The sequence below is a fragment of the Bos indicus genome, chromosome 5 (assembly GCF_029378745.1).
Source record: "Bos indicus isolate NIAB-ARS_2022 breed Sahiwal x Tharparkar chromosome 5, NIAB-ARS_B.indTharparkar_mat_pri_1.0, whole genome shotgun sequence".
In the NCBI taxonomy this organism is placed as follows: Eukaryota; Metazoa; Chordata; class Mammalia; order Artiodactyla; family Bovidae; genus Bos; species Bos indicus.
This window is the reverse complement of record NC_091764.1, coordinates 6,039,176-6,067,060: the sequence shown is the minus strand read 5'-3', so window position 1 is coordinate 6,067,060 and position 27,885 is coordinate 6,039,176. Positions and strand designations below refer to the sequence as shown.

At 37.4% G+C, this 27,885-nt stretch overlaps 1 protein-coding gene across 4 annotated transcripts in view; it reads left to right on the top strand.

The window, feature by feature from the left end:
* Positions 1-27,885, top strand: part of OSBPL8 (oxysterol binding protein like 8) — a 166,933-nt gene that overhangs the window by 54,779 nt on the left and 84,269 nt on the right. For 2 of the 4 annotated variants that reach the window (XM_070788841.1, XM_070788839.1), the window contains exon 2: positions 10,163-10,271. Coding sequence is in view for 1 of the 4 variants with exons in the window: in XM_070788839.1 (XP_070644940.1) it covers positions 10,230-10,271 (42 nt within the window). In the remaining 3 variants the exon portion in view is untranslated. Of the gene's footprint in view, positions 1-10,162; positions 10,300-20,185; positions 20,225-27,885 lie in introns of those variants that run through there. The other 2 variants (XM_070788842.1, XM_070788843.1) reach the window with 2 other exon arrangements.

The window sequence follows — 27,885 nt, the reverse complement described above, 5'->3', positions numbered from 1 at the left end:
CTGATGTGATGTAAATGAATATCTAAGGATATGAATCAGCAGCCAGATGAACATGTACACAGCACAGGGTCCTGAACGAAGGAGTTTCTGTTCTTGTGAAGCTTGGGGCTCAGCATGGTAGCATGGCAGAGTCTGTTTCCCAGAGGTGGAAGCTCTCTGGAAAACAAGGGGTCCAAAAAGCTGTTCTTTGGAGTGTTTATGGAGGCATTATTACATAGTAATGATTGACTAAATCACTGGCCAATGGTAGTTGATTCAACCTCAAGCCCTTCTCTCCTCCCTGAAGATCAAGGGGTGGGACTGAAAGTTCCAACCCTCTGTTCACATGGTCGCTTCTCCTGGCAAACAGCCCCTACCCTTGGGTGAGATCCAAAAGTCACCTTCCCGGAAGAGTTTTCAGGGACTGAGGACAAGAGATCAAGTATTATCTGCCACCACCCCCCTTTTTTGTGCTTAGAAAGTTCCAAAGGTTTTAGGAGCCTTGAACAAGGAACGGTGGATGAAGACCAAATATATCTGAAATACACACATGTATACATCTGTCTAAAAGAGTGCATCTAGTTGAACTGTTTAATGAATTTGCCAAATCAGAGATATAAAAAGTATTTGGACGCCTTTCTAGTTCAGAATTTAACTAATTGATTGGGCTTTAATGTGTTGTTAGGCAGTCATTAGATAAATGCAAACTAGATTATAGTGACTTTATGAAATAGACACACATGTGAAAGCGGCTCAGTCACTGCCGACTCTTTGCAACCCCATGGACTGTAGCCTGCCAGACTCCTCTGTCGGTGGAATTTTCCAGACAAGAATACATGAGTGGATTGCCATTCCCTTCTCCAGGGGATCTTTCCAACCCAGGGATCGCCCGGGTCTCCTGCATTGCATTCATATTCTTTACTGTCTGAGCCACCAGGGAAGCCTCATGTTTGTGAAATGAGGTACTTTTAATGAGGGTATTCTAGGAGGGGCAGTGCTTGAAAATGCCTATATACCTCATACTCCAGAGAAATCCAGATAAGAGGAATCATCTAGATTTTTTCTCTCCTTTCAACTTTATATCTTTAGGTAATTTACCATGCCTTTCTCTTTTCCAAGACACGGTCTGACAGCTCAGACTATTTCTTCTCTCTGTGTGTCTCCCTGACACATCTTTCTCATCTTTCTCCCTAGGGTTGTACAGCCACAGTAGGGTAATTTGCCTTTTACACTCTAACCATGCTTCCCTCTTGCCCTTTCCAGCTTTTTGCTTGCCTCTCAGTCTTCCATTAGAACCATCACTATCATTCTTGTTGTTATATTTAGAATGGAAAACATCTTAACATAATTCATAGGTGCCAAAGTGTGAATACATTTCATGAAAAATATGTACTACACTGTTTTGAAAGCCATTTGGATAAGCTGCTCTAATAAAGCAATCGTGTGTGTGTGTGCAAGTGTGCACACGCACATGTATATATTTCAAACTGCTTATGAATTACATGTTGGTGCTAGCTTTTTGGGATGTCACATTTGTATCATTAATTTCTCATTATATTAGACTTTCCTTTAGGATTTAATCTACTATAAATACTCTACGTTAGTTCAGACTAACTAGACCAAATTACTCTTATTTGCAGTCTTTTTTTAAAAATCAAATTGGCAATGAATGAGGTTAAGATTATTGAATTTAATCCTAGTTTCCAGTGATAAGAAGGCGGTGCTAATCTTTAGATGTATGGTGTGTTCATTGATAGGCATTGTTGCTTTTTACAACTTAAGCATTTAACAAAACAAAATAGCGTCCTGTGAAATAGGAGCCACAATCTAATCTATACAACTTGTAACTGCCTTCAGAGACAGCCATCATTCAACAGTGCCAAGAAGTTGTTATGGTTAAATGACATACGTTAAAGTCATTAGTCTTGCTTAGTAGATGCTCCTTCATTTTTTCTGTGACTGGAATAACAGTTCAAGCCCAAAATAGAGAAGATTTTTATACATTTTTTTTCCTCTAGGAACTCTGTTAGTTTAAGGGTAGACAGTGAGGCACCAGTGCCCCCAAACGATATCTAGAGTACTGATAACAAAGGAACAAGAGAGGGAGCAGAGTCTTTAAACTTTGAATCCAGCTATCATGTTTAAATTAGGATGCAGGCCTAGCTTTAGCTTGGCAGTTTGGAGAAAGAAGTCTTCAGGATTGTGATGCACCGTACCTTTTTACAAAAAACTTAGACATTCTTTTTGGTTATAGAAGCAACATGCACTGTTTAGAAAGAGTTAAAATAGGAGACTGCCTTTCTTCTCTTCAAGGCTGTTCCCTAGAGCCTACTGCCACTAGGTCTGCGTTTAATCACTGTTTTAACTTTTAAAAATGTACTTTTTATTCTCAGATTAGCTTTAAACTCTTAAAAGAGGGGGAAACGGGGGAAACAAGTCTGCTTATACTTTAAGCTTCCAGTCAATCACCCTCTGGGGATTTTTCATTATACATTTTCAGTTATAGTCTTTGATTTCAAAGAAAATACTAAGAACTTGTTTCTTGACATGTTAGTAGCATCTCACCTCCCTAGTTTCATCTGTGAGGAATTTAGGGCAATTATTTTTCTTTTCCTGCTCCCTTTCTAATTTATTTTTTCTTAAAGTATAATTGATTTACAATATTATATTAGGTTCAGGTATTGTTGTTCACTTGCTAAGTTGTGTCTGACTCTTTTGTGACCCTATGGACTGTGGCTTTCCAGGCTCCTCTGTCCATGGGATTTCTCAGGGAAGAATACTAGAGTGGGTTTCCATTTTCTTCTCCAGGGGCTATTCCCAACCAAGGGATCGAACCTGTATCTCCTGCATTGGCAGGCAGATTCTTTACCACTGAGCCACAGGGGAAGCGCCCAGATTCAGGATACAGCATAGTGATTCAGTATTTTACAGATTCTATTCCATCCTAGGTTATTATAAGACAATGGCTATAATCCTCTATGCTATACAGTATATCCTTGTTGTGTAGTTTGTATCTGTTAAACCCAAACCACTAACTTGGTTTTTCTCCCTTACCTCTCCCCTTTGAAAACCGCACATTTGTTTTCTGTATCTGTGAGTCTGTTTCTGTTTTACATGAAGATTTGTTTGTATTATTTTTCAGATTCCACACATAAGTGATGTTACACAGTGTTTGTCTTTCTCTGACATTTCAATAAGCAAGATATTCTCTAGGTTCATCCATTTTACTGCAGATGGCAGAATTTCATCCTTTTTATGGCTAAGTAACATTTCAATGTGTGTGTGTATATGTGTGTATATATATGTGTATATATAGAGAGAGAGATTAAGATACAGATATATATATATATCATGTATATAGATAGATATATAATCTCATATAAACATCCATTCGTCTGTTGATGGGCACTTAAGTTGCTTCCATATCTTGGCTGTTATAAGTAATGCCGCAATGAACATGGGAGTGCGTGTATCTTTTCAAATTAGTATTTTTATTTTCTTTGGATATATATTCAGGAATGGGATTGCTGAATCATATAGTTGTTCCATTTTTAGTTTTTTGAGGAACCTCCATACTATTTTTCGTAGTGACTACACCAGTTTACATTCTCACGAGCCGTGGGAATAAAAGAGTTCCCTTTTCTCCACATCCTCATCTGCATTTGTAATTTGTGGGGGTTTTTGGTAATAGCCATTCTGACAGATTCTGAGATGATATTTTGTTGTGGTTTTGATTTGCAGCCATTCCTCTGATGATTTGCAGTGTTCAGCATGTTTTCATGTGCCAGTTGGCCATCTGTATGTCTTTTTTGGAAAAATGTCTATTCAGGTCTTCTGCTCAGTTTTTAATTGGATGGTATTATTTTTTGTGGTATTGAGTTGTATGAGCTTTTTAACCCTTTATTGATCATATCATTTACAAAGAATCTCTCCCATTCTGTAGGCTGTCTTTTCCTTTTGTCAGTGGTTTCCTTTTCTGTGCATAAGCTTTTTAAATTTAATTAGGTCCCATTTGTTTATTTTTGCTTCTATTTCCTTTGCCTTGAGAGACACATCCAAAAAATACTGCTATGATTTATGTCAAAGAGTGTTCTGCCTATGTTTTCTTCTTGGAGTTTTATGGGTTTTGGTCTAACATCAGGATCTTTAATCCACTTTGAGTTTTTTGTTTTTTTTTTTGTATATGGTGTAAGGAAATATTCTGATTTTATTCTTTTACATGTAGCTGTCTAGTTTTCCCAGCACCATTTATTGAATAGATTGTCTTCTCCCTATTGTATATTCTTGCCTCCTTTGTTGTGTTAATTGACTGCAGTTGACTGGGTTTATTTATGGGCTCCCTATTCTGTTCTGTTGATTTATGTGTTTGTTTTGGTGGCAATACCATACTGTTTTGATTACTGTAGCTTTTTAGTATAGTCTGAAGTCAGGGAGCATGATACCTTCAGCTTTGGTCTTCTTTCTCAAAATTGTTTTTGCTTTTTATATAGAGTGATTTTGTTTTTACATAAAATAATGATATTGAGTAGATCTGAAAATTGAAAAGCAAAAATTGGGATTTATTCATTCTCTAAATATTGATTCTTTAATATTGAATACCCCAGAGCTCTGTACTCTATCCTCTTTTCTGCCTACACTGATTCCCAAGGAGATCTCACTAGTCTCATAGTTTTAAATTCCATCTGTATGCTGACTCTCAGTTTACATTTCTACCCTGACTTCTTAACCTCACAGTCATAGGTCTAACTATATCCAATTGATATCTCTATTCAGATGTCTAACTAGTGTCTCACAGTAAATATATCCAAAAGGAGCTGTGATATTCAGCCCTTTCTTCGTCAAGTCTTCCTATAATGTACTCAACATATGTTAGTGGTAGTTTCATTCTTCTTGTTGCTCAGGACACAGACCATCTAGGTCTTACTCCCCCACACATACTTCTGTCTGTCTCTCTCATTAAATTCACATCCTATATCTGTTCATTAACAGATCCTTTTGATTCCATATTCAAAATACTTAAATAATTTAACACTGTTTGCCACATTGCTTGCTGCTGTTCTGGCACACGCCTGCATTATATAGCAGTGGTCTTCCCGTTGCTAATGTTTTCTCAGCCAGTAGCCAGAGTAATCCTGCGTAAGTCAGATTCTATTACTTCTCTGCTCTCTTTTCAACAGATAACTTCCCATCTCGTTCAGAGTGTAAGTAAGCCGGAGTCCTTCTGTCTTATGAGGCTGTTGGCGATTTGGAACATAGTTATCTTTCTGTTCTTATTACCCATTGCTCTTTTCCTTATTCTACTCGCCATATTAGTCTTCTTGATGTTCTTTATCTTATTTTTTTAATATTTTATCTTTATTCTGTACTCTCACCTTTTGCATTATAAAGTACCATTTGTATTGTTTTGGGTGTGTGCCTATAAACTACATAATGTGAATTTTGCTTTGTTAACCAATTCAAAAACCTTTTTCTGTTTTTTTTAATCTTCTGGCCATGCTGCTCAGCATGTGGGATCTTATTCCCCAACCAGGTGTCAAACTCACATCCACTACGTTGGAAGCACCAAGAAAGGCTCTCTTTGCTGCTCTTTAAGCATGCCTCATGCTCCTGCCTTAGGGTCTTTGTGTTTGCTGTCTCCTCTTCTGCCTGGAAGGGTCTTCTAGATACTTGAGCAGCTCACCCCCTCAGTTACTGAGATCTTGACTCAGATTCGTTCTTATCTAAAATTCTCCCTATTACTGTACATGTCATATAATTGCTCCCTTCCTAATTTTTCTTCTCCACACTGATTACTATCTAATAAACAATATATTTTCATTATTAGTTTTAAAAAACTCTCGTCAGGCCAGGTTCATTGAGGAGAACAAATCACTATAGATACTTAAAGCAAAAGGAAAACTAGTAAGGGGATTTAGATTCTTAAAACTTATTGGGAAAGCTGTAGGTGTGGAGCTTGAAAGACTGTTCTCAGCTTTCACTGCTGCTGCTGCTATGGCTTGCGGGTAGTGCCAGCATAGGGAGCTGGCAGGGGAGCATTCGGTGATTACTGTAAAACCTCATATCTGTCACAGTCCAGGTGTCTCCTGCATTCAGAAGAATGGCTTTGTTTCTGTCTCTTCTGCCTTCCAAATGCTGTGTAAATGCACTGCATTTGCAGAATGTGAACACATACAGAATTCTGGGATTAAAGATTTGTAAAATGGAGTTCTCATCCTTTTAGCTTTTGTGGAAGAGGAGATACAGAGGAGCATACGGAAGGTGGTGAGAATGAACAATGAGATAAATATATCTATGTCTATATGGATAAGATATGAATACACGCATACTTATTTTATCAGTCAGTGTTCTCCGGAGAAACAGAACGAATTAGATAAACGTATATACAGAAAGAAAGAGGGGAAGAAAGACATGGATTTATTTTAAGGAACTGGCTCACGTGCTTGTGGGGGCTGGCAAGCCTGAAATTGCAGGGCAGGTTGCAAAGTCCCTGGGTGACCTTCACTGTCCTTGATATCCTGTAAGTTAAATATTGATATAAAGTTAAGAGTAATTAACTACTATGATGTAAAGTCAGTGTATCTTATGTTATATGATAAGAAGAGAGAAGAAACCAGTTATTTGATAAGTATACACAGCGTATATAACATACCATATACAACCTTCATAATAAGGAAAAAATACTCAAAACAATTATAATTCTCACTTCTGTAACTGGTAATGTAGTGGGATCTGAGATTTATAGATTCCTTCTTCCACTACCCTTTTTGTATTCCTTTGCCCTCAGCATGCACCTCAGATAGCCATAGTTCTTTATGGTAGAGTGACCCAGACTTTTGTTTCTGAAGGGTTTGAGTCAGTAGTAGTCCTGCCTAGGTTGGGCTATTGAAGTTTTCTGTTGAATTTAATCAGAAGACATGGCAGTACTAAGAGATGCCCTTAGGGATTTCCAGTAACCAGACATACTCTTCTTAGCACCATTGTGGCATTGTAGTCCATTTCCCCTTATAATTAGTCAGTTACCCAGGCCAGCAGAGTAAGTTCCTTCTTTGCCCACTGATTTAGAAGCACGGGAAGCTTAAAGTGGCCAGGTGGCTGGCTTAACTTCCAGTTCAGTGGAAGCATTCCTTCCTTTGGGACTGAGACCTCCAGACCAGCAGAGCAAAGGTCATGGGAAGAGGAGACAGAAGCATTTTACTAGTGAGTGGTGCTGGGAAAGCGTGACAGCCGCATGTAAATCAGTGAAGTTAGAGCACATCCTCACACCATACACTAAAGTAAACTCAAAATGGCTTGAAGACTTCAATGTAAGACATGACACCATTAAACTCCTAGAAGAGAATACAGGCAAAACATCCTCTGACATAAATGTTACCAATGTTTTCTTAGGTCAGTCTCCCAAGACTATAGAAATAAAAGCAAAAATAAACAACTGGAACCTAATCAAACTTGTAAGCTCTTGCACAGCAAAGGAAACCATAAATAAAGTGAAAAGACAACATAGGGACTAGGGAAAATACTTGTGAACAATTCGACCAAAAAGGGCCTAGTTTCTAAAGTATACAAACAGCTGATAACAACTCAGTAACAAAAAACCGACCCGAACAAAAATGAGAAGAAGACCTAAATAGACATTTCTCCAAAGAAGGCATACAGATGGCCAATAGGCACTGAAAAAATGCTCATCATCACTAAGTATGAGAAATGCAAATCAAAATTACAATGAGGTACCATCTCATGCTGGTCAGATTGACCATTATTTTAAAAAAGTCTACAAATAAGAAACGCTGGAGAGGATGTGGAGAAAAGGGAACCCACCTACACTGTTGGTGAGAATGTAAGTTGCTGTAGCCACTATGGAAAACAGTATGGAGGTTCCTCAGAAAACTAAAAATAGAATTACCATGTGATCCAGGGATCCTACTCCTGGATATATGTCTGGAGAAAACTCTAATTACATTTTACAATAGCCAAGACATGGAAGCAACCTAAATGTCCATCTACTGATGAATGGGTAAAGAAGATGTGGTATATATACACGATAGAACACTGCTTAGCTGTAAAAAAGAATGAAATAATGCCATTTGCAGCATCATGGATGGGCCTAAAGATTATCATGCTAAGTGAAGTAAGTCAGAAAGAGAAAGGAATATGATGCCACCTATATGTGAAATCTAAAATAGGGCATGAACTTACGAAACAGAAACAGCCTCAGATACAGAAAACAAACTTAGGTTACTAAAGGGGGAGAGGGAGTGGGGGACAGATAAATGAGGAGTCTGAGCTTAGCAGATACAAACTACTTTATATAAAATAGATAAACAGCAAGGTCCTGCTGGATAGCAGAAGGAGTATAGTCAGCGTCCTCTAATAAGCCATAACAGAAAAGAATGTGTGTGTGTGTGTATTTATATCTGAATCACTTTGCTGTACACCAGAAACTAACACAACATTGTGATAATAATAAAATCACAATTTTTGCTTGTGGGCCATTAAGTGATGTCACTTGTTTCCTCCTTTGATTCTTGGACCTGTGAATCTTGGGTATGCAAGAAGCAGCACCATATATTGGACGTTCATAGCACATGGAACTTTTGGGGGGTCTTTGCCCAGGCGTGCAAGGTATTGCCACCTGGCTGGTGTTCTGGCTGAGTCTTCAAAAGGTCATGCTACTGTTCTATCAAACCAGCTATTTTAGGATGATAGAGATTATAGTAACACCAGTGATTTCCCTAGGCCATTGCCACACTTTTTTTTTTTTCCGCTGTGAAATGAGTTCCTTGATCAGCAGCGCTTTATAGAATAGAAGGAAGTAGATAAGGCATTCTGTAAGTCTGTGGATAGTAGTTTTGGCAGAAGCATTTTGTGCAGGAAAGGCAAATCTGTATACAGAGTAAGTATCTGTTTCATCTAGAATAAAGCACTGCCCCTCCCATGATAGTGTGTTAATTGCCAAGTCTTGTCTGACTCTTTGTGACCACATGGACTGTAGCCCTCCAGGCTCCGGCTCCTCTGTCCGTAGAATTCTCCAGGCAAGAATACTGGAGTGTGTTGCCATTCCCTTCTCCAGGGGATCTTCCTGACCCAGGGATCGAACCTGGGTCTCCCCCACTGCAGCCAGATTGTTTACCATCTGAGCCACCAGGGGAGACAGAAGTCCAGTGTAACCAACTTGTCACAGGTAGCTGGCTGATCACCCCAGGGAACAGTGCCATATTGGGGACCCAGTGTAGGTCTCTGTTGCAGGCAGATTTGGCACTCAGCAGTGGCAGTAGCCAAATTTGTCTTGGTAAGTGGAGGGTCATACTGCTGAGCCCGTGTATAACCTTCATCCCTTCTACCATGGCAACTTTGTGAACCCATTGGACAATGACAGCGTTGGCTGGAGAAAGATGCTGACTCGTATCCACAGGATGGTCGTCCTGTATTTATATTTCACTGCAGCTTTTTATACTTGCAAAAACAAGAAAATGATTTGGAACTCCAAGAAATGACTAGAAATCTACATATTTCTCAGTTTTAATTTTGTTAATTGCTTTAAGAAAGAATTATTATTAGAGACTTCTGGATATATATAATTACTATAGGAGTTCATCTTGGAGGCTTTGTTAGTTAAAAAGCTCAAAGGAAAAGACTTGTGAAGGCATAATTCTAACACTATTAAAAATAAAAATAAGTATAAAAATAATAGATGTTCATTGTAAAAATGAAACATTCAGAAGCACAAAGTTTTTTTCTATATTATGTTCTCTCATTAAATTGTCCTCTCCTAAATTGTTTCCATTTATATTCTATTCACAAAAGTGTTTGAGAACATCTGTTTTCCTACATTTGTGCCAACATCAGATGGTAGCATACTTTTTAGTATTTGCCAATGTAATAATGAGAAAGAATCTAATTTTATTTTCTCAATTATAAGTAGGTTTAGGCGTCTTTTCAAATTTTGAACAGTCTCATATATTTAACCTGGCTCTCGCTTTTCCTCTTCACTTGGAATAGTGTCGTTCATTTTTTTCTGAACTTTTAACACTCTTCAAGGCCCACGTCAAAATCTGTTTCTCCATTATTGATGTTTCCTGATAAGCTCAGCCTAAAATGATATCTGCATCCTTATATACTTGATGTTTTATTTTTCACTTATCACAGTTTTATACCAGAACTAACGTGTATGGTTTTCTTCTTCTAGGATTTCCAAGTTTACAGGATGGCTAAACATTAATGGGAAGAGAAGTGTAAGCCTATCTTCTTTCACTATGGAGGCAAGTTTGGCAGATGGAGAACCTGACCGAATTTTGGTGAGTGATTCAAATACAGCATAATAAGGTACTACCATCTATCTTGGGAAGTGTTTGATTTAAGCCATCGTTTTATTTTTAAAATGTATTTAAAATGAACTTCCAAAAAAGTTGATATAAAAATTATAGGTAGTTTAAAGCTTGTTGAAGCATAACCCAGTGTCCTGCCACTTCCACCCTATCTCCTACCTCTTTTTCCTTGTTTTCCTGGCCATATAGTAAGATATATTGATAGAATAGTTGGTGTTCATGTTTTCCTCAAGAAACTTTGTCTTATTGAAATCAAGAGGTTATTCACAATTGAAAAAATTAAATGCCCAGAAATCTTAAATTGTGCAGCTGGGGACAGAATGAAAGAATTAAGATTTAATTCTTAATATATGTTGCCATACATACTCTTTCTATAGAAGTGTGAAGATTTAATAAGTATTGCTGCCTGTGATTGAATTGTATTCTGAAATTAAGTGTACCTTCTCCAATAAGTAAAAAAATAAAAATAAAAATTAACCAGTGGGGTAAATTAAATGATGCTTTGTCACACATAGAGACATTTTGCTCAAGGATCATTTCATTTTCATTTTTTCTGTTGCAGTTTTAAAGATGCCATTAAATACTGATTTATAGACTCTTTATTAGAAATGTTTGTACTACCTAAAGTCAAGGTGCCAGTGGGTAAAATGTAGCCAGCTGATAGCTCTGTGGCTTGTTAGGTGGTAGATTCTTTGACAGAGTTACACTATTGGAATGATGCAGAGGCCAGCTTTTCTTTCATACTGCTGTGAAGTTGAAAGTCACTACTAAATTGAGATGTTTGTGAATTTTAATTTAGTGCATGTTCTTTGTTCAGGCTCCAATGTAGGATCAGTAATGATTGACAGCAAAATGCAGTTTTGCTTACTTGCGTTAACTTGGTCCCACCCTTTCCTGAATTTCTGGTCCAAACTTGTTTCTTTAATGGTCAAAAAAAGTTAAACTTTAAAATGATAGCTTCTTAATAGAGAATAAAATGGACATGGACAGAACTTGGTTTATGAAGAAGGTTATCGTAACGATTTTAAATGGAAAACTGATGGTAGGTTATTTTGTTTTTACTGTCTTCAAAAAAAAAAGATGAAAGCCTTTCTTGGAACATACTATTTACTTTATCATAAATATTTTCTTATTTAAAGCTGATGGACTTCCTGAAGGTTTATTTTTGGCTAAAATATTTTAAATCTTTTGGTTATGATATATAAATATCAGTAATAGCAATTGCTGTTTTCTGAGTATACACTTTTTCAGACTGTCTTCACAACAGTCATTAAAGGTAGATATTTGCTTATCCTCACTTTTAAAGACAAGGAAATAGGCTCAGGGAGGTTGATTATGTTCTCTAAAAGCTACATCTTAAATGATGCAACTGAGATCTATCTCTAAACATTTTCCTTTGCCACTAACATGTTGATTACATCATACCTGTCTTTCTGGATAGAATTGCTTAAAATTTATTGTTATCTTTTTAAACTTAGTATCTAAGTAGATAGTATTAAATTCTATACCAGAATGTCTGCACTGTACTGTTAAAGTTTTATTCATTTTTTATTCTTATTTCTATTGATATTGAGAGGTTAGAGCAAGTTACTTAAAACGCAGTGAGATCAATTTTCTTCTTATTCTTCATTGTTTCTTCGGTGAAATATTGTAGCTTATTTTAGAAACAGTAATACCACTGATTTCAGTATGAACTGCTGAAATTTTCTCTATTCGAAACTAATCTTGAGGTCCACTTTGAGTTATCTATTAATGAAATATCACCTTTGAACTGCATGGCCTAAGCTAGTTAGTTTAGATTTAAGAGAGGTGGATAAGAACATGGGCTTTGTAGATACTTGGTTGTGTGTTAAAATCTGAGCTCTGTCACTTAGCTACATTCTCAGGGTTTCCAATTCTCCTCAGGTTTGAAATAAAGATTAGTAGTACTATCTACTTAATATTTACTTGGATTTTAATTGAGATAATGTATCTATAAAATGCCTTTTTCCACATCTGTGCACATTATAAATACCCCGTAAATAAAAGCTACTATGGTTATTGTTAATATAACTATTAATATTCAGCCTTTTCTCCAAAAAGATAAATATTTAGAGGCAGAAGACGCAACAAAACACATTTTTAAAAGTCCTGCACTGTTGAGTAATTTTGGATTTGCAGTTTCTCTAAATCTCATTTTTACTGTTTAAAATATTGAGGCAAATATTCTACTTCAATGAAAAATACATAAACAAGAATGCTCATCCTGCCTACTTGACAGGGACAATATGATCTAGTGAAACCAGAAAGTTCTTTGAAAATATAAAGCAACATATCAGTATGTGGTGGCAGTGTTGTATAAAACCTTATTGTGTGTACTAATTTTTAAGATAGTATTAGTTAGCTTCTTTTGAGTGCAGTCTTTGTGCAAAGTGCTGTGGCCAGTGAAGGGGATGTTAAGAGAGATAAAATGTAGTCTGTCTGAATTATGTTTATTTTGAGAAGACTAGATAGAGGGATGGATAGATAAGGCAGTAATAAGCATTTACTAAGTGTCAAATGAGGGACATAAGGCATAGTTACACAAGTTGTGAAAATTGGGTGGTTGCTGTACACTGGGGTAGTTAGAAAGGTTTCTTAAGAGAACACAAACTGTGAATAGGGTATAGGGGTCATGGGATTGAAAATGAGCAAGGAGAGCATTCTAGGAAGGGAGGATGGCAAGAGGCAAGGCTAAAAGCGAAATTAATTGCACAGGGTTTATTCAGGGGAAACGCATAGAGAAATTGGAAGGTAATATTGTTTATTCCTTGGAAGGAAAGTTATGACCAACCTAGACAGCATATTAAAAGCAGAGACATTACTTTGTCAAGAAAGGTCCGTCTAGTCAAGGCTATGGTTTTTCCACTAGTCATGTATGGATGTGAGAGTTGGACTATAAAGAAAGATTGATGCTTTTTTCTATAAAGAAGAATTGATGCTTTTGAACTGTGGATTGGAGAAGACTCTTGAGAGTCCCTTGGACTGCAAGGAGATCAACCAGTCCATCCTAAAGAAGATCAGTCCTGGGTGTTCACTGGAAGGAATGATGTTGAAGCTGAAACTCCAATATTTTGCTCACCTGATGTGAAGAGCTGACTCATTTGAAAAGACCCTGATGCTGAGAAAGATTGAGGGCAGGAGGAGATGGGGACGACAGAGGATGAGATGTTTGGATGGCATTACCGACTCAATGGACGTGGGTTTGAGTAAACTCCAGCAGTTGGTAATGGACAGAGAGACCTGATATGCTGCAGTCCATGGGGCCACAAAGAGTCAGACACGACTGAGCGACTGAAATGAACTGAATGTTGTTTTAAGAATAATGATCAATGTGGCAGATAGAGACCAAACTTATGGAAGTCTTGAGTGCCAGACCAGGGATTTTGAACTTGATTCTGTAGACAGTGGTATGTCACTGAATAGTTTTATGAAAGTGGACAGGATGAATCTGGAGCCGCAGGATATGAGATGATTTAGAAGAGAGAGAGATACAGGTACTGATTGAGACTACTTGTAGTCTTAGTGAAGGTGGTGAAAGCTGGGACTCAGTTGACTTTAGTGTCCACTTATTCGGTTTTCTTCTCCTACATGAGATTATGCTTCCTATTTAAAAAAAATTCATTTGCTTATTTATTGTTTATAGTTCTGTTTTTGTGGTAGTGTTTTATGTCTTAGGTAGTAAATACTAAAAAATATGAATTCAATCTTTATACTAAATATACTTTGGAACACGTTTACATTTAATATATGTATTAAAATATTTTGTAAAAGGGCAGAACTCATAACACTTTGGAAATTAACCACTGAGAAATCCTTTAAATGCAGGGGTCAAATATTTATTAATAGATTGAGGTAAACCAAATAAGTGAAGTAGATTAAAAAAATTCCTTACATTAAGTAAAGTCCTGTCTTTTGACTATCTTGTATACTATGCTATTATCAGAGGAAAATAAGTTATAAAGTCTATTAAAGGTCAAGATCTTTTGTTGTATTAAAAATTGATTATATAAATGACTTTTTAGAAGAGAATAAAAATTTAAAAACATGTAGAAATCTTTGTAGTATTATTAGGAATTCTCAGTTGAGAAACTCTTAAGATTCTACTTTAAATTGGACACTTTGAGTCACATGTTTTCTGAAGTGGAAAGAATGGTGAAGATGATTTAGCTCAGTAATTCTTAGAATGTAGTAAATGAGTAAGTATCTTCTTGAGGGGCCTACAGATGACCCAGCTTCCTGAAACTTAGAGTTTTATATTTACTAGATGAATTTTTACTGATTACTATGATTTAGTGCTCATAAAGTAAAATTGATATTTTATTAGCATTTACTGAGCACTTTAAATCATATTCCAAGAAGTATGGCTACTATATATATGTAACATTTGACGACAACATACAGCTTGTGTATATGGCATGTAAATTAATGAAATTGCCTATTTTTGGTAACATTAAGTATTATTTTTGATCAGGTCATAGGTTTTAAAGGTTATTATTTTTTTCTCTTGTTTAAATGTAGTTGACTCTTGAATGTTTGGAGATGGGTTGGGGTGGAGCGTCTGACACTTGATACAGAGCCATGGTTCTTTGGTATCTGCGATTCAACAGACCACTGATCTGTAGCACTGCAGTATTTAGTGTTGAACTGCCTGCAAGTGGAGCTGTGTAGTTCACACCCTCGTGTTCAAGGGTCAGCCGTACCATTAATTTAGTTTCTTCATTGCCATTATTGATTTAGTATATTGTATGTTTTCGTTTGGGGGCTTCCCTGGTATCTCAGATGGTAAACAATCTGCAATGAGGGAGACCTGGGTTTCGTCCCTGGATTGGAAAGATCTCCTGGATTTATAAGGACAGTATTTTTGGTGCACAGTTTCTCAATAACTGACCTTTAAGACATTTATGCATTCAAGTCTAATGATAAATTATCCACATGTCAATTAATCCTCACAAAGTATTCTTGTACAATGGCACTTGGTTGTTATTAGATCCCCCTTCTCAGCCCTAAGTGGAAATGAGGGAGAAAGGCTGTGAAGTTTCTTATCTATAATAAATGGGTCACCAAATTTGGTACATATGCTCATCTAATATTTGAATACCCTTTGAGACCTGCCTGCTAAGTGTTTCCTAATGCTTATATACCTCAGGATTGCCTCGTAGAGGCCTTTTCTTTTCAACTTTAACAAAGATTGTGCTATCAGCAGAGCCTTTTGCAAACCTCTGAGTCCTGTGGCTACTTCTCCCCCTTAGTCTTTGTGGGAGACTGTTAGAGATCGTTTAGTCCAATAGTCTGTCTAACGTAATGATTCTGTCCACAGTACCCCCTGACTGAGGTCATCCAGCCTCGGCATGAAGTCACGTAGTTATAGGAAGCTCCGCTTCTCAGAAGGCACCTCAAGTCATTGTGCTGGTTCCCTTGCTGCTCCAGGTTACCACAAATGTAGTCTTAAAGTAGCAGTAACCGATTATCTTAGAGCTCTGGATATTAGAAGTCCAAAAGCAAGATGTTGTGTTCATTCTGGAGGCTCTGAGGGGACTGTCCGTTTCTTTTTGTTGAGACCTGGAGGTAGCAGTCTTTCACTGACTCGTGGCTTCCTCCTCCCGTTCAGCCTCTGGCCTTTGTTGTCACACCTCCTGCTACACTCACCTTCTTCTCTCCTTCTTGTCAGGACCCTTGGAATTACTTTGGGTCCACTCAGGTAATCCAGAGTAATTGCTCTATCTCAAGATTTTTAACTTAATCACATCTGCAGAGTCCTTTGCCTCATGTAAAGTAACATTCACAGATCCTAAGGCTTCTAAACAGTCACAGATTCTAATATCTTTTTTTTTCTGGAAGCTGAGCTTGTAGGATTTTAGTTTCCTGACCAGGGATTGAGCCCTTGGCAGTGTGAGTACACAGTCCTAACCACTGGATTGCCAGGGAATTCCTGGGATGTGGACATTTTGGGGAGGCCATTATTCTACCCACCATCGTCATAGTGCTAACCTCTGGTGCATCCCAGCCTAGTGAAGTGGGCCCTATTGCCAAATAATCCAAAATCAGGTAGTCTGGTGGGGCATCTCACCTAAGGAATTGCCAGTTAGATTAAGCTCCTAAATTAGGTAAATTCTTAGGTGGCAGAGATCTTCTTATGTAAAATAAAATAACTAGACATTTTAGTCACCAATGTATTACCTACATACTCATTGTCTTTTATATGAAAATAGCTTCACCTTCCTAATAACCATTTGCTAACTATAACAGTTTAATTACACGTGCAAGAATGATAATAGAGACCTTCCTTGCAGTCTCTATTATGTGAAGTTTTGAATGCATGTGTGCATATTTGGCTGTGCTGGGTCTCCCTTGCCGCATGAGGGCTTTCCCTAGGTGTGGAGATGGGGGCTGCTCTCTGGCTGCAGTGTGAGCTGCTCATTGCGGTGGCTTCTCTTGTTGCAGAGGATGGGCTCTAGGGCGCCTGGGCTTCAGTAACTGAGGTCCGTGGGCTTAGCTGCCCCATGGCGTGTGGGATCTTCTCGGACCAGGGACGGAGCCCATGTGCCCTGCACCGGCAGGCGGAGTCCTCACCGCTGGGCCAGTAGGGAGCGCCCTCAAACGTGTTTAAAAAATAAGATAAACTAGTATCATGAACCCTCATGTACCCGTCACTCATCTTCAGCATTGTTAGTTCAGGTCAGTCTTGTTCATGTATAGTCCTGCCTTCCCACCTGATATTTTTTTTTTGAGAAAATCCCATATGCATCATTTTATTCATAAGTATTTCAGTATAATCTCTAAAATATAAAGACTTTTCTTTAAAACTTTAACCATAAATACCATTCTTACTCTAAAAAAAGAGTAATTCTTTGATATGAAATATTTAGTTATTGCTTAAATTTAGTTTTATTGTCTTTGTATTGGGCTTGGTTGATAAGTCACTTTGTCTTTTTAAAATCTTTTCAGTTTCTCCTGCATCTGTTTTTGATTTTTCCTTTTCAGTTTTAATTTTTATTTTCAATTTACTGAAGAAATAAGGTAGCTGTCCTGTAGGTTTCCCACAATCTGGATTCTCTGCCATGATCATTATTTAATGTGTTCCTCAGTTACTTATATTTCTTGCAAATTGGTCAGTAGACAGTTTTAACCTGAGGCTTGCTCAGATTCAGGTTCAGTTTTTTTTTAACAAAATTAATTCATCGATGGTGTTGTGTATGGCCATCAGGAGGCATATAATCCATTTTCATTTGCCTAATATGTAAATGGCACCCCACTCCAGTACTCCTGCCTGGAAAATCCCATGGACGGAGGAGCCTGGAAGGCTGCAGTCCATGGGGTCGCTAAGAGTCGGACACGACTGAGCGACTTCACTTTCACTTTTCACTTTCCTGCATTGGAGAAGGAAATGGCAACCCACTCCAGTGTTCTTGCCTGGAGAATCCCAGGGACGGGGGAGCCTGGTGGGCTGCCGTCTATGGAGTCGCACAGAGTCGGACACAACTGAAGTGACTTAGCAGCAATATGTAAATACATTTAATCTTTTTTGACTATAAAAATAATACATGCCAGTGTGGCATATTTAAGCAATAAAGAAAAATATAATAAAATTAATTTTCTAGAGGTAACCACTGTTATTATTTTGGAGGCCTCTTTCCTAAATGTGTTAATGAGTATATCTTATGCATGAGATTTTATAAGTGGGGTCATAGCATACAAACTTATGTATCAGTAATTTAAAAAAATTTTATGGCCATTGATGATCATCACTTATATCTGTTAATTCAATAGGAGCATAAATTAATAGCAGTACTTAAATACACTTAAATATTTGTAATGTTTGAACTGCCCAAGTGGGAAAATATCACTCAGTATTTTCTATTGTTTGAGTGCTTAGATTCTTAGTATGTCTTCCTTTTTTTTTTTTTTTTTGACTTTTAAACGTTATCCTTGATTCTCTTATAAGTTGAATAATGTAAACATTTTCCAGGTATATGGTGGGACTCTAATAAGTTTGGGGAGCTAAATTGGAGAAAGGGTTAACTTTGAAAAAGTAGAAGAAATTCCAAGTCAGAAATCTTTTGTATTTCCATTATGTTTGGAGATTTTCTCAGCGCGTTCCCAGGACTGTGGAACTCAAGATCTTTTCAGAGGTCTGTGAGGTCTGGATTATTTGTGTAGTAATGCCATGGTGCTTGATGTTGTTTGCTTTGTTTCTCTTTCTCGTGAACGTCTAGTGCACTTTTTACCTAAGACCGCATAAAGTGTAATGTCATTGCTCTGCCGGCTAATGGAGTGTATGCTTGTGTATTCTTGTGTTTTCAAATTTTCTTAGTTTGATTTTTTTCCTAAGCAGTGGTTTTTTAATTTAAATAAGCTTCGTTTTCTTATAAGAGTTTTAGGCTTACAGAAAACTTGTGAACCTAAAGAATTCCATATAGCTTGTACTCAGTTTCCTTCCTCTATTAGTAACATACTAGAATGGGACATTTGATACAATTAATGAATCCATCCTGATACGTTATTACCTGAGGTCCATACTTTGCTCTTTGTTTCAGATTTCCTTACTTTTTACCTAATATTCTTTTTCTGTGTGTGAATCCCATCAGGTAGCACTTTACGTTTAGTCATCACATCTCCATAAGGTCCTCTTAGCAGTTAAAATTTCTCAGACTTGTTTTTGATAATCTTGACATTTTTGAGGAGTACTAGTCAGATATTTTGCAGTGTCACTCAACTGGGATTTGTCTGATACTTTTCTCATGATTAGACTGGGTTTTGGGGAGGAGACTACAGAGGTAAAATGGCATTTCACCACACGATTATGGGAAAGTATGTATACTATCAACTTGGCTTATCACTGTGACTTGCCCGTGATGAGCTAGCAAAGATAGTGAATTTCTCACCTTTAATTTCTAATTCAGCAAATATGAATAGGTATAATCCATATAAACAGCAACTCTTTGGAGTCTTTGGCAATTTCTAGGAGCATAGAGGGATCTGGAGATACTAAAGTTTGTTAACAGAATTTTAGAACCAGAAGTTAATTTGCAATAATGTCTGAACGTACAGGTAAGCAATGTTTTAGGATAAGGTTTTGGAAATAGGCTAGGTCTGAAGAAGAAACTTGGAAGTTGTCTGAGTAAAGGTAGCAAATGAGCCTTGAATATGACTGGAACCTGCAGTAAGAGAGCATATAGAAAAGAACAGATAGTTGAGGACTGAGCATTGGTGAAGCCCACATGTTTTATTGAGTGGAAGGACAGAATGGAGGTGGGAAATTAGGAGAAAGGAAGCCAGAACAGTGGAGTGTTTTAGAAACTAAAGGAAGAGAGGGCTTGTGTGGTGGAAAGGCTGATATAATTAAATATATGCAAGGAGTTTAAGAATTGTGAAAAAGCCCCAAAACATGCCAGAGAAGACTTGACAGATTGGTAGGTTGACTGTAATTTCCTGGGAATCCACCAGGGGATTCCCTGGTGGCTCAGACGGTAAAAGCCCGCCATGCGGGAGACCCGGGTTCGATCCCCGGGTTGGGAAGATCCCCTGGGGAAGGAAATGGCAACCCACTCCAGTACTCTTGCCTAGAAAATTCCATGGATGGAGGAGCCTGGTGGGCTACAGTCCATGGGGTCGCAAAGAGCTGGACAATGACTGAGCGACTTCACTTTCTTTCTGTAATTTCCTGACGTCTTGGACATTTTTTTCAAAGGTTTAGTTTCAGTGTAAACATACTATTGATCTTTTTTTTTTTTTTTTTTTTTTTGCCACTTTTTAAATGACTAATGAAGCACTTAATTCCTTCTATAAACTGTGAGTGCTCTCCAGATTCAGATTCAGGTATACAAAGTTAAATCACTCCTGAGAAAATTTGTCTTTTTTTTTAGATCTTGCCATGTTCAAAAGTTGCTGAAGTTCAAGAGACAGTGAGTAATACATGGTGCCATGTTCAAAATGTTAACATTTTTGGTTTTTTTTTTTAGGGTTTCAAGTTAATTCTTAAAATGTATTTTCTTCTATGTTTAATCTTAGATGATTCTGTTAGTACAAAAAGTAGCTAATGTAAATTGAAAAGCTTACTTTAAAAATTGCATTTTCATTTGCCCAATATGTTAATACATTTCATCTTTTTTTATTATAAAAATAATATATAACAATGTGGCATAATTAAACAATAAAGAAAAATATAGTAAATAAAATTTATTTTCTAGAGATAACCACTGTTATTATTTTGGTGGCCTCTTTCTTAAGTGCTCAGCTATCAGGGCTTCTCCAATAGCTCAGTTGGTAAATAATCCACCTGCAGTGCAGGAGACCCTGGTTTGATCCCTGCATTGGTAAGATCCACTGGAGAAAGTATAGACTGCACACTCCAGTATTCTTGGGCTTCCCTTGTGACTCAGCTGGTAAAGAATCTGGCTGCAATGCGGGAGACCTAGGTTTGATCCCTGAATTGGGAAGATGCCCTGGAGAAGGGAAAGGATACCCACTCCAGTATCCTGGCCTGGAGAATTCCATGGACTGTATAGGCCATGGGGGTTGCAAAGAGTCAGACACGACTGAGCGACTTTCACTTTTAAGTGTATTCACGTGTATATCTTACACATAAAATTTTATAAAAGTGGGGTCATAGCATACAAATTCTATATCAGTACTTTAAGAAAAATTTATTTTAACTAAAGTATAGTTCATTTACAGTGTTGTGTTAATTTCTGCCATACAACAAAGTGATTCAATATAACCTACTTTTAAAAGCCAATATGTAATGGATGTTTTTCAGTCCCTGAAAAAATAAAACCAAACTATAATGACTACATAGTATTTTATTATGTGAATATATTATCATTTATTTAATTCCATGTTTTAAGTATATCATTTACTATAAATGATGTGATAAATATCTTTGAACACATCTTTTTAAACATTTTGAATGATCATCTTAGTATACATTCCTAGTAGTGGAATTGCCGTATCAAAAATGCAACTAACTGCCTGGCAGATTGGATCATATTCTCTAACAGTGATAAACTCTAGTCCCAGAAAAATACTCCTTTAAAATCTCTCCTGCAAAACTCAGGAATGAAATGTGAACATGTGTGTTTTGCAGATGATTGTAGGAATATGAAAAAGTTCATTTTAAGTGTAATGAGTCCTGTTTATAGGACAAAAAGATTTCAGCTGCATAGTATATTCCTCACTAAAGTTGCTTACTCTAAGAGCTGAAGATAACGCCAAGGAGAGCAGTCTTAAGATGCTTTATATAACCCTTCTTTAGAATTGTGGCTTCTGGGAGCCCAGAATCCCAGAATCTGGGAGCAGGATCGCTTCTGCAATCTTCAAGAGTACAGCTTGATCAGCAGTATTGGGGAAAGAGGTGCCATCTGCCTGCGAGTTTATTTTGAACTCTGCTCATATCAGTGGTTGATAAGCTATTTGGACTTTCTCTTAAGCTCAACAGATTTTTTTGTTGTTTGTTGTTTAGTCGCTAAGTCATGTTTGATTCTTTTGCGACCCATGGACTGTTGCCTGCCAGGTTCCTCTGTCCATGGGATTTTCCAGGCAAACTTAAGTCAAATCGATAAAAGGGGGAGTTGCTGTGCTAAAGGCAATGGAATCAAGGCATAGATCCCCTGGTATTGTTTCTGTGTTATATACACAGACAGTGGCCATCTGTCCTAGATAGTTTAGGACTGAGGGGTTTCTCAGAATGAAGGGCACCATTAGGAGTTTCTACTTCTCCCTTTATCTTTCTTAAAGATCCTAAGTTTTATGCTAATTATGGATGACATGGCAAATACTTAGAAATATTTTAAAATAAAATCACATTTTTTGCATTATGCTCTTTTCCTGAAATTTTAAAGCTAAAATCAGTAAAGATTTAGATAATAGCTATATTTCATTCTTTAAAGTACTGTTAGTATATACTATGTATACAATATACTAGTGAATTCTAAGTTAAAAAATTCTAGGCATTTTACTCTTTTATTATTTGTCAGCTCATGCTTTCTGCTGAAGTAGAGATTTATTTAAATGATAAAAAAAATTGAGATGATGACTGTGGACATTGTTCAGAGGATGATGGTAAACATGCTGAGCTGCTCAGAGAGAGGACATTGTTCTATCATACCTTAGTGGTCTTTTTCTGAACAAGCTGAGAAGTTCCTGGATTTTTTGAAATTTTAGTAGTATTTTGGTTCTCTTAACAAAAGCCAAGAAGAGTGGCTAGTTTTTTATTTTATTTTATTTTTTAATATAAATTTATTTTAATTGAGGGCTAATTACTTTACAATATTGTATTGGTTTTGACATACATCAACATGAATCCGCCACGGGTGTACACGTGTTCCCCATCCTGAACCCCTCTCCCTCCTCCCTCCCCATACCATCCCTCTGGGTCATCCCAGTGCACCAGCCCCGAGCATCCTGTATCATGCATCGAACCTGGACTGGTGATTCTTTTCTTATATGATATTATACATGTTTCAATGCCATTCTCCCAAATCATCCCACCCTCACCCTCTCCCACAGAGTCCAAAAGACTGTTCTATACATCTGTGTCTCTTTTGCTGTCTCGCATACAGGGTTATCGTTACCATCTTTCTAAATTCCGTATATATGTGTTAGTATACTGTATTGGTGTGTTTCTTTCTGGCTTACTTCACTCTGTATAATAAGCTCCAGTTTCATCCACGTCATTAGAACTGATTCAAATGTATTCTTTATAATGGCTGAGTAATACTCCATTGTGTATATGTACCATAGCTTTCTTATCCATTCATCTACTGATGGACATCTAGGTTGCTTCCATGCCCTGGCTATTATAAACAGTGCTGCGATGAACATTGGGGTACACGTGTCTCTTTCAATTCTGGTTTCGTCGGTGTGTATGCCCAGCAGTGGGATTGCTGGGTCATTATGCAGTTCTATTTCCAGTTTTTTAAGGAATCTCCACACTGTTCTCCATAGTAGCTGTGTTAGTTTGCATTCCCACCAACAGTGTAAGGGGGTTCCCTTTTCTCCACACCCTCTCCAGCATTTATTGCTTGTAGACTTTTGGATCGCAGCCATTCTGACTGGCGTGAAATGGTACCTCGTAGTGGTTTTGATTTGCATTTCTCTGATAATGAGTGATGTTGGGCATCTTTTCATGTATTTGTTAGCCATCTGTAAAAGGTACTTGTACAGAGCATTTCAACATCAGTATCTTCATATTGTCTTATTTGTGTGTTACACAACATGGAACTGCACAAAGTAAGCCCAAGTCCTAAAAGCAGTAAGAATAAGAAGTGTAGTGTGTAGGCCAGTGGTGTGTAGAAGTCTTCAGTTATGTCAGTTACTTGGTAAAATTAATATGTAATCTTTAATAAGATCTCGTTTCCCAATTAGCGTCACTTGCAAACAATTCTGAGAGATGATTTCACTTGCGTCTCAATTTAGTGCCTTTTTATCTACATCACATCCTTCTGGGAAGTGATGAAGTGATTAAGTGTCTTCTTGTGTCTTCTGCTTCTGTTTGTAATATTTCAGAGTAACTCTTGGCTCTATTGTTGTTCCATTAAAATATATGTTTTCTGGTGCCTGTTTCTGGAGTATTTTTTAATCTCCTGTGATGAAGCCATTCCGATCATATACCCTAACTCTCACACATACCATAATTTATACTATTTCCTTACCAGCCTAAAGCATTCCCTGTACACATACATGTTCATGCAGGTCTGCATGTCCAGCTGCCTACTTGATATTTTGACTTGGATGTCTGACAGACATTTTAAACTTAACCTGTTCCAAACTGAGAGACAGTTGGCCCTCCATATAAAACTGAGGGTTCTGCATCCATGGATCCAGCCATCTGCAGATGGAAAACATTTGGGGAAAAAAATTCCAGAAAGTCCCAGAATTAAAACTTGAAGTTGCCACATGCTGCTGCTGCTGCTAAGTTGCTTCAGTCATGTCCGACTCTGTGCGACCCCATAGACGGCAGCCCAGCAGGCTCCCCCATCCCTGGGATTCTCCAGGCAAGAACACTGGAGTGGGTTGCCATTTCCTTCTCCAATGCATGAAAGTGAAAAGTGAAAGTGAAGTCGCTCAGTCGTGTCCGACTCCTAGCGACCCCATGGACTGCAGCCTACCAGGCTCCTCCGTCTGTGGGATTTGTAGTGTTTTCATTGTATTTACTACTATTTACTTAGTATTAACTTTGTATTGGATATTATAAGTAACCTAGAGGTGATATAAAGTATATAGGAGCATGTACATGGGTTATATGCAAATATTGCACCATTTTAAATAAGGGACTTGAGCATCCACAGATTTTGGTATTGCCCTGGGGTGGGGGTGGGGGATATCTTGGAACCAGTTCTCTCTGGATACCAAGGGATGATTGTAGTTACATTTCTCCCTGTAAATGAGCTTGTCTTACTGTCTTTTCCATCTCAGATGACGGCAGTTCCATCCTTCCAGGTGCTCAAAGTCCAACGCTTGACTTCATTTTGATTCCTTTTTTCTTTTACCTCATACTTGGCCTATTTGGAAATTCTGTTGACTTCATCTTCAAAATATATTTAGAATTTAACTACTTCTCGTCCCTCTCACTTTTCCCATCTTGGTCCAAGTTTCCATCATCTCTCCCCTATAATATTGCTGTAACTTCTGAACTGATAATACCCTCATCCCTCTGATCTGTTCTCAACCCAGCAGCTGGAGCAGTCCTGTTATAACGTTCTCATATATGTTACTGCTTTTCTCAGAACCATCCAGTGGCTTCCCAGCTCATCCAGAATAAAACAAAAGTCTTGACTAGGTGCCATAAAGTCCTGCAACTCTTTACTTCTTTTGGCTTCATCCACCGCTCTCCTGCTTGCATTGTATTCCAGTCCTCTGACCTTTTCGCTGTTCTCCAGACTTGCTCCCATCCAAGTCCTCTGCTCTAATCTTGATCTTCCTGCTCCCTGGAGTACTCTGCTCCTTTATGTCTTTATGGGACGTTTCCTTATTTTATTCAGTTAACTTCGTAGTGAAGCCTCCTTAGGCCACCCTATCTAAAACTTTAACGCCCTCTCTCTAACATTTTATATGTCTTCATTTTCTGCTTATTTTTCCTTAGTGTTTATACTATATAATATACAACAAAATTTTACTTGTTTATTATGTTACTGTTTTATCTTTCCCACTAGACGTAACTGCCACAAGGGCAGAATTTTTGTTGTCCACTGCTCTATTCCTCAGTGCCTAAAATGATACCTGTCTGTATAGTAGGTACTGAATGAATATTTGGGTGGGTGGATCCATGGATAGATGATAGATCAATGATAAGAGTAGAGAGTGTTTACTTTGATTTGCCTCAGTCTGCAAAAAATACTGAGTTAATCCAGTAGAATCGGGTTTATATGACACAGATATGCCTGAGCAAATACTGTAGAAAACATACTTTGAAATAAGTTGTTTAGAAGTTGCTTATATGCTAAGGGTTTTTTTCTGCTAGTAAAAATGCAAGGTGTACAGCTGCACAGATGACATAGTGCTTTTAATCAACATAATTTAAGAATTATATACAGCTCTGCAATGAAATTGAACTTAATCTTTTATCCTAAGTAGAAGACCAGCTTGAGAACGTCAAATGTGACTGGCCCTGTGAAATTAAATACTCTTGACTAAGTATATATGGTTAGAACCATTGCTTTCCTTTAGGAAGTTACCTTTAGGAAACCATTGCTTTCCTTTAGGAAGTTACCTAAAGTTTCCTTTAGGTCAGTCTAAGGAAGCTGACAATTATTTGTATCAATACAGGAGGATTTTTCCAAAGATGCCTGTGAAGCATTTGTAAAGTATGCCATAGTTGTCTCTGTGAGTTTCCTAACCTCCTTCAATTTTCCAAAGTATTGTCTTAGTTATTTATTGGTATGTAACAAATCATCCCTAGGTTAAGTGGTAGAAAACAGGCATTTAATACCTTACAGTTTCTGTGAGTAAGGAATCTGAGAGAATCTGGCTGTCTCTAGTTCAAAACCTTTCATATGGTCAGTGGACTGGGGAAGGAGCTGCTGCTGAGGGTGTCAGGGGAGATGGAAGAGCCACCTTCAGGCTCACTGAAGGCTGGTCGGCAGACCTCAGTTCCTTTCCTTTTTGGGCTTTTCTGCACGATTGCCTCATGACTCAGTGGCTGGTTTTCCCCAAGATGATCTGTCTTGGGGAGAGTGAGAGGAGAGAAAGAGACCCCAAACAAAAGGGAAGTTATAGTCTTGTTACAGTCTAATTTTGGAAATGACATTTTCACTTCTGCCGTATTCTCTTTATTAGAAGCAATTCAGCACATCCAGTGTATGCTCAAAGAGAAGGAATTATACACCAAAAAGTGGGGATCACTAGGGTCATTTTAGAAGTTGCCTGCCACAAATGTTTTAATCTCTTTCCACATGCTTGCTAGCTATAATAACATGGCCATTTCAGTAATAAGGATTTGAGCACAATTACTTCATTGTCCCTAAAACTGTATTTTTTTTTTTTTTTTTTTTTTAGTTTTATCAGTGAAACTGAAATGCATTTGTAGAAGAATGAGCTTAAAGGGGCAGCTACCGAAAAATAAATAAAGCAAATGCTTTTAGAGGAATTAGAACATAATTTTACGTATTGTGAAATAAGCTTCACTTAGGAAGTAACAGGGCCAAGCTTATTTTCCCTCTGGGAAACACAAACCCAAAGCAAACAACTGCAACTTTTTTGAAGGGTGAATGCAAAACCAGTTAAGTAAGACTCCCCATTTCCTTTAAATAAGACCAAACAATAATGTCATCAGTGGGAATTATTTGTTTTTGTTGTTGCTTTAGTTCTGATACAGATCCATGAAGGGAAGAGAACTAAGGACTCTTTTCCTGCCAAGGGAGACCAAAACACTTGTCTGTGGGTGATGTGTAGTGTCATATTGTTTATTAAAATAGTTACTAGATAAACAGTCAGCAATTTTTCCTGTTTCTTTTGGTTGATTGCAAGTTAATCGTTCAAGAATTTGATCTTCTATCTGCCGGGAGACTAGTAGCTCTAGATGCTATGCTTGATAATAGTGGGTCCTAGGAAAGTTTTGTCTAACTTAACTTGATTGTTCTTCTCTTTGGTTTTTGCTGCTTTGTTGATGTCTCTATAAAAGCTCTTTGCACAATGCTTGACTTAAGTGCTCAGTAAACTCCTTCTTTCTTTTTGTAGAACAAACAGACTGAATTTCTACATAGTGTTAAGTGTTTTCATGACATGCAGAACTAATATTTAATAGTGCATGAGTGTTATATATTTTTATACCATTTGAATTTAAAGGATGAATAACTTTTGGCTATCCTTTGCATTTCTAAATAATTTTTTAATCACTCCTAACCCATACCTTGAATCGTAATTGGAAGTAATTTTTCACTTGAGTAATTTTCAAAACAAAATACTTGAGTGATTTCATTTTTCTCTTTCTACTTTCATTTTCCAAAATTAGAACAGACATTAGATAATGCCTAAGACAGGGTCTTTTTATGTGTGAAAAAGAAAATTCCTTGCAAATTATGATTATTAGCATGTGCTTTCCACTTATAAACTAATGCTATTTTCCTTG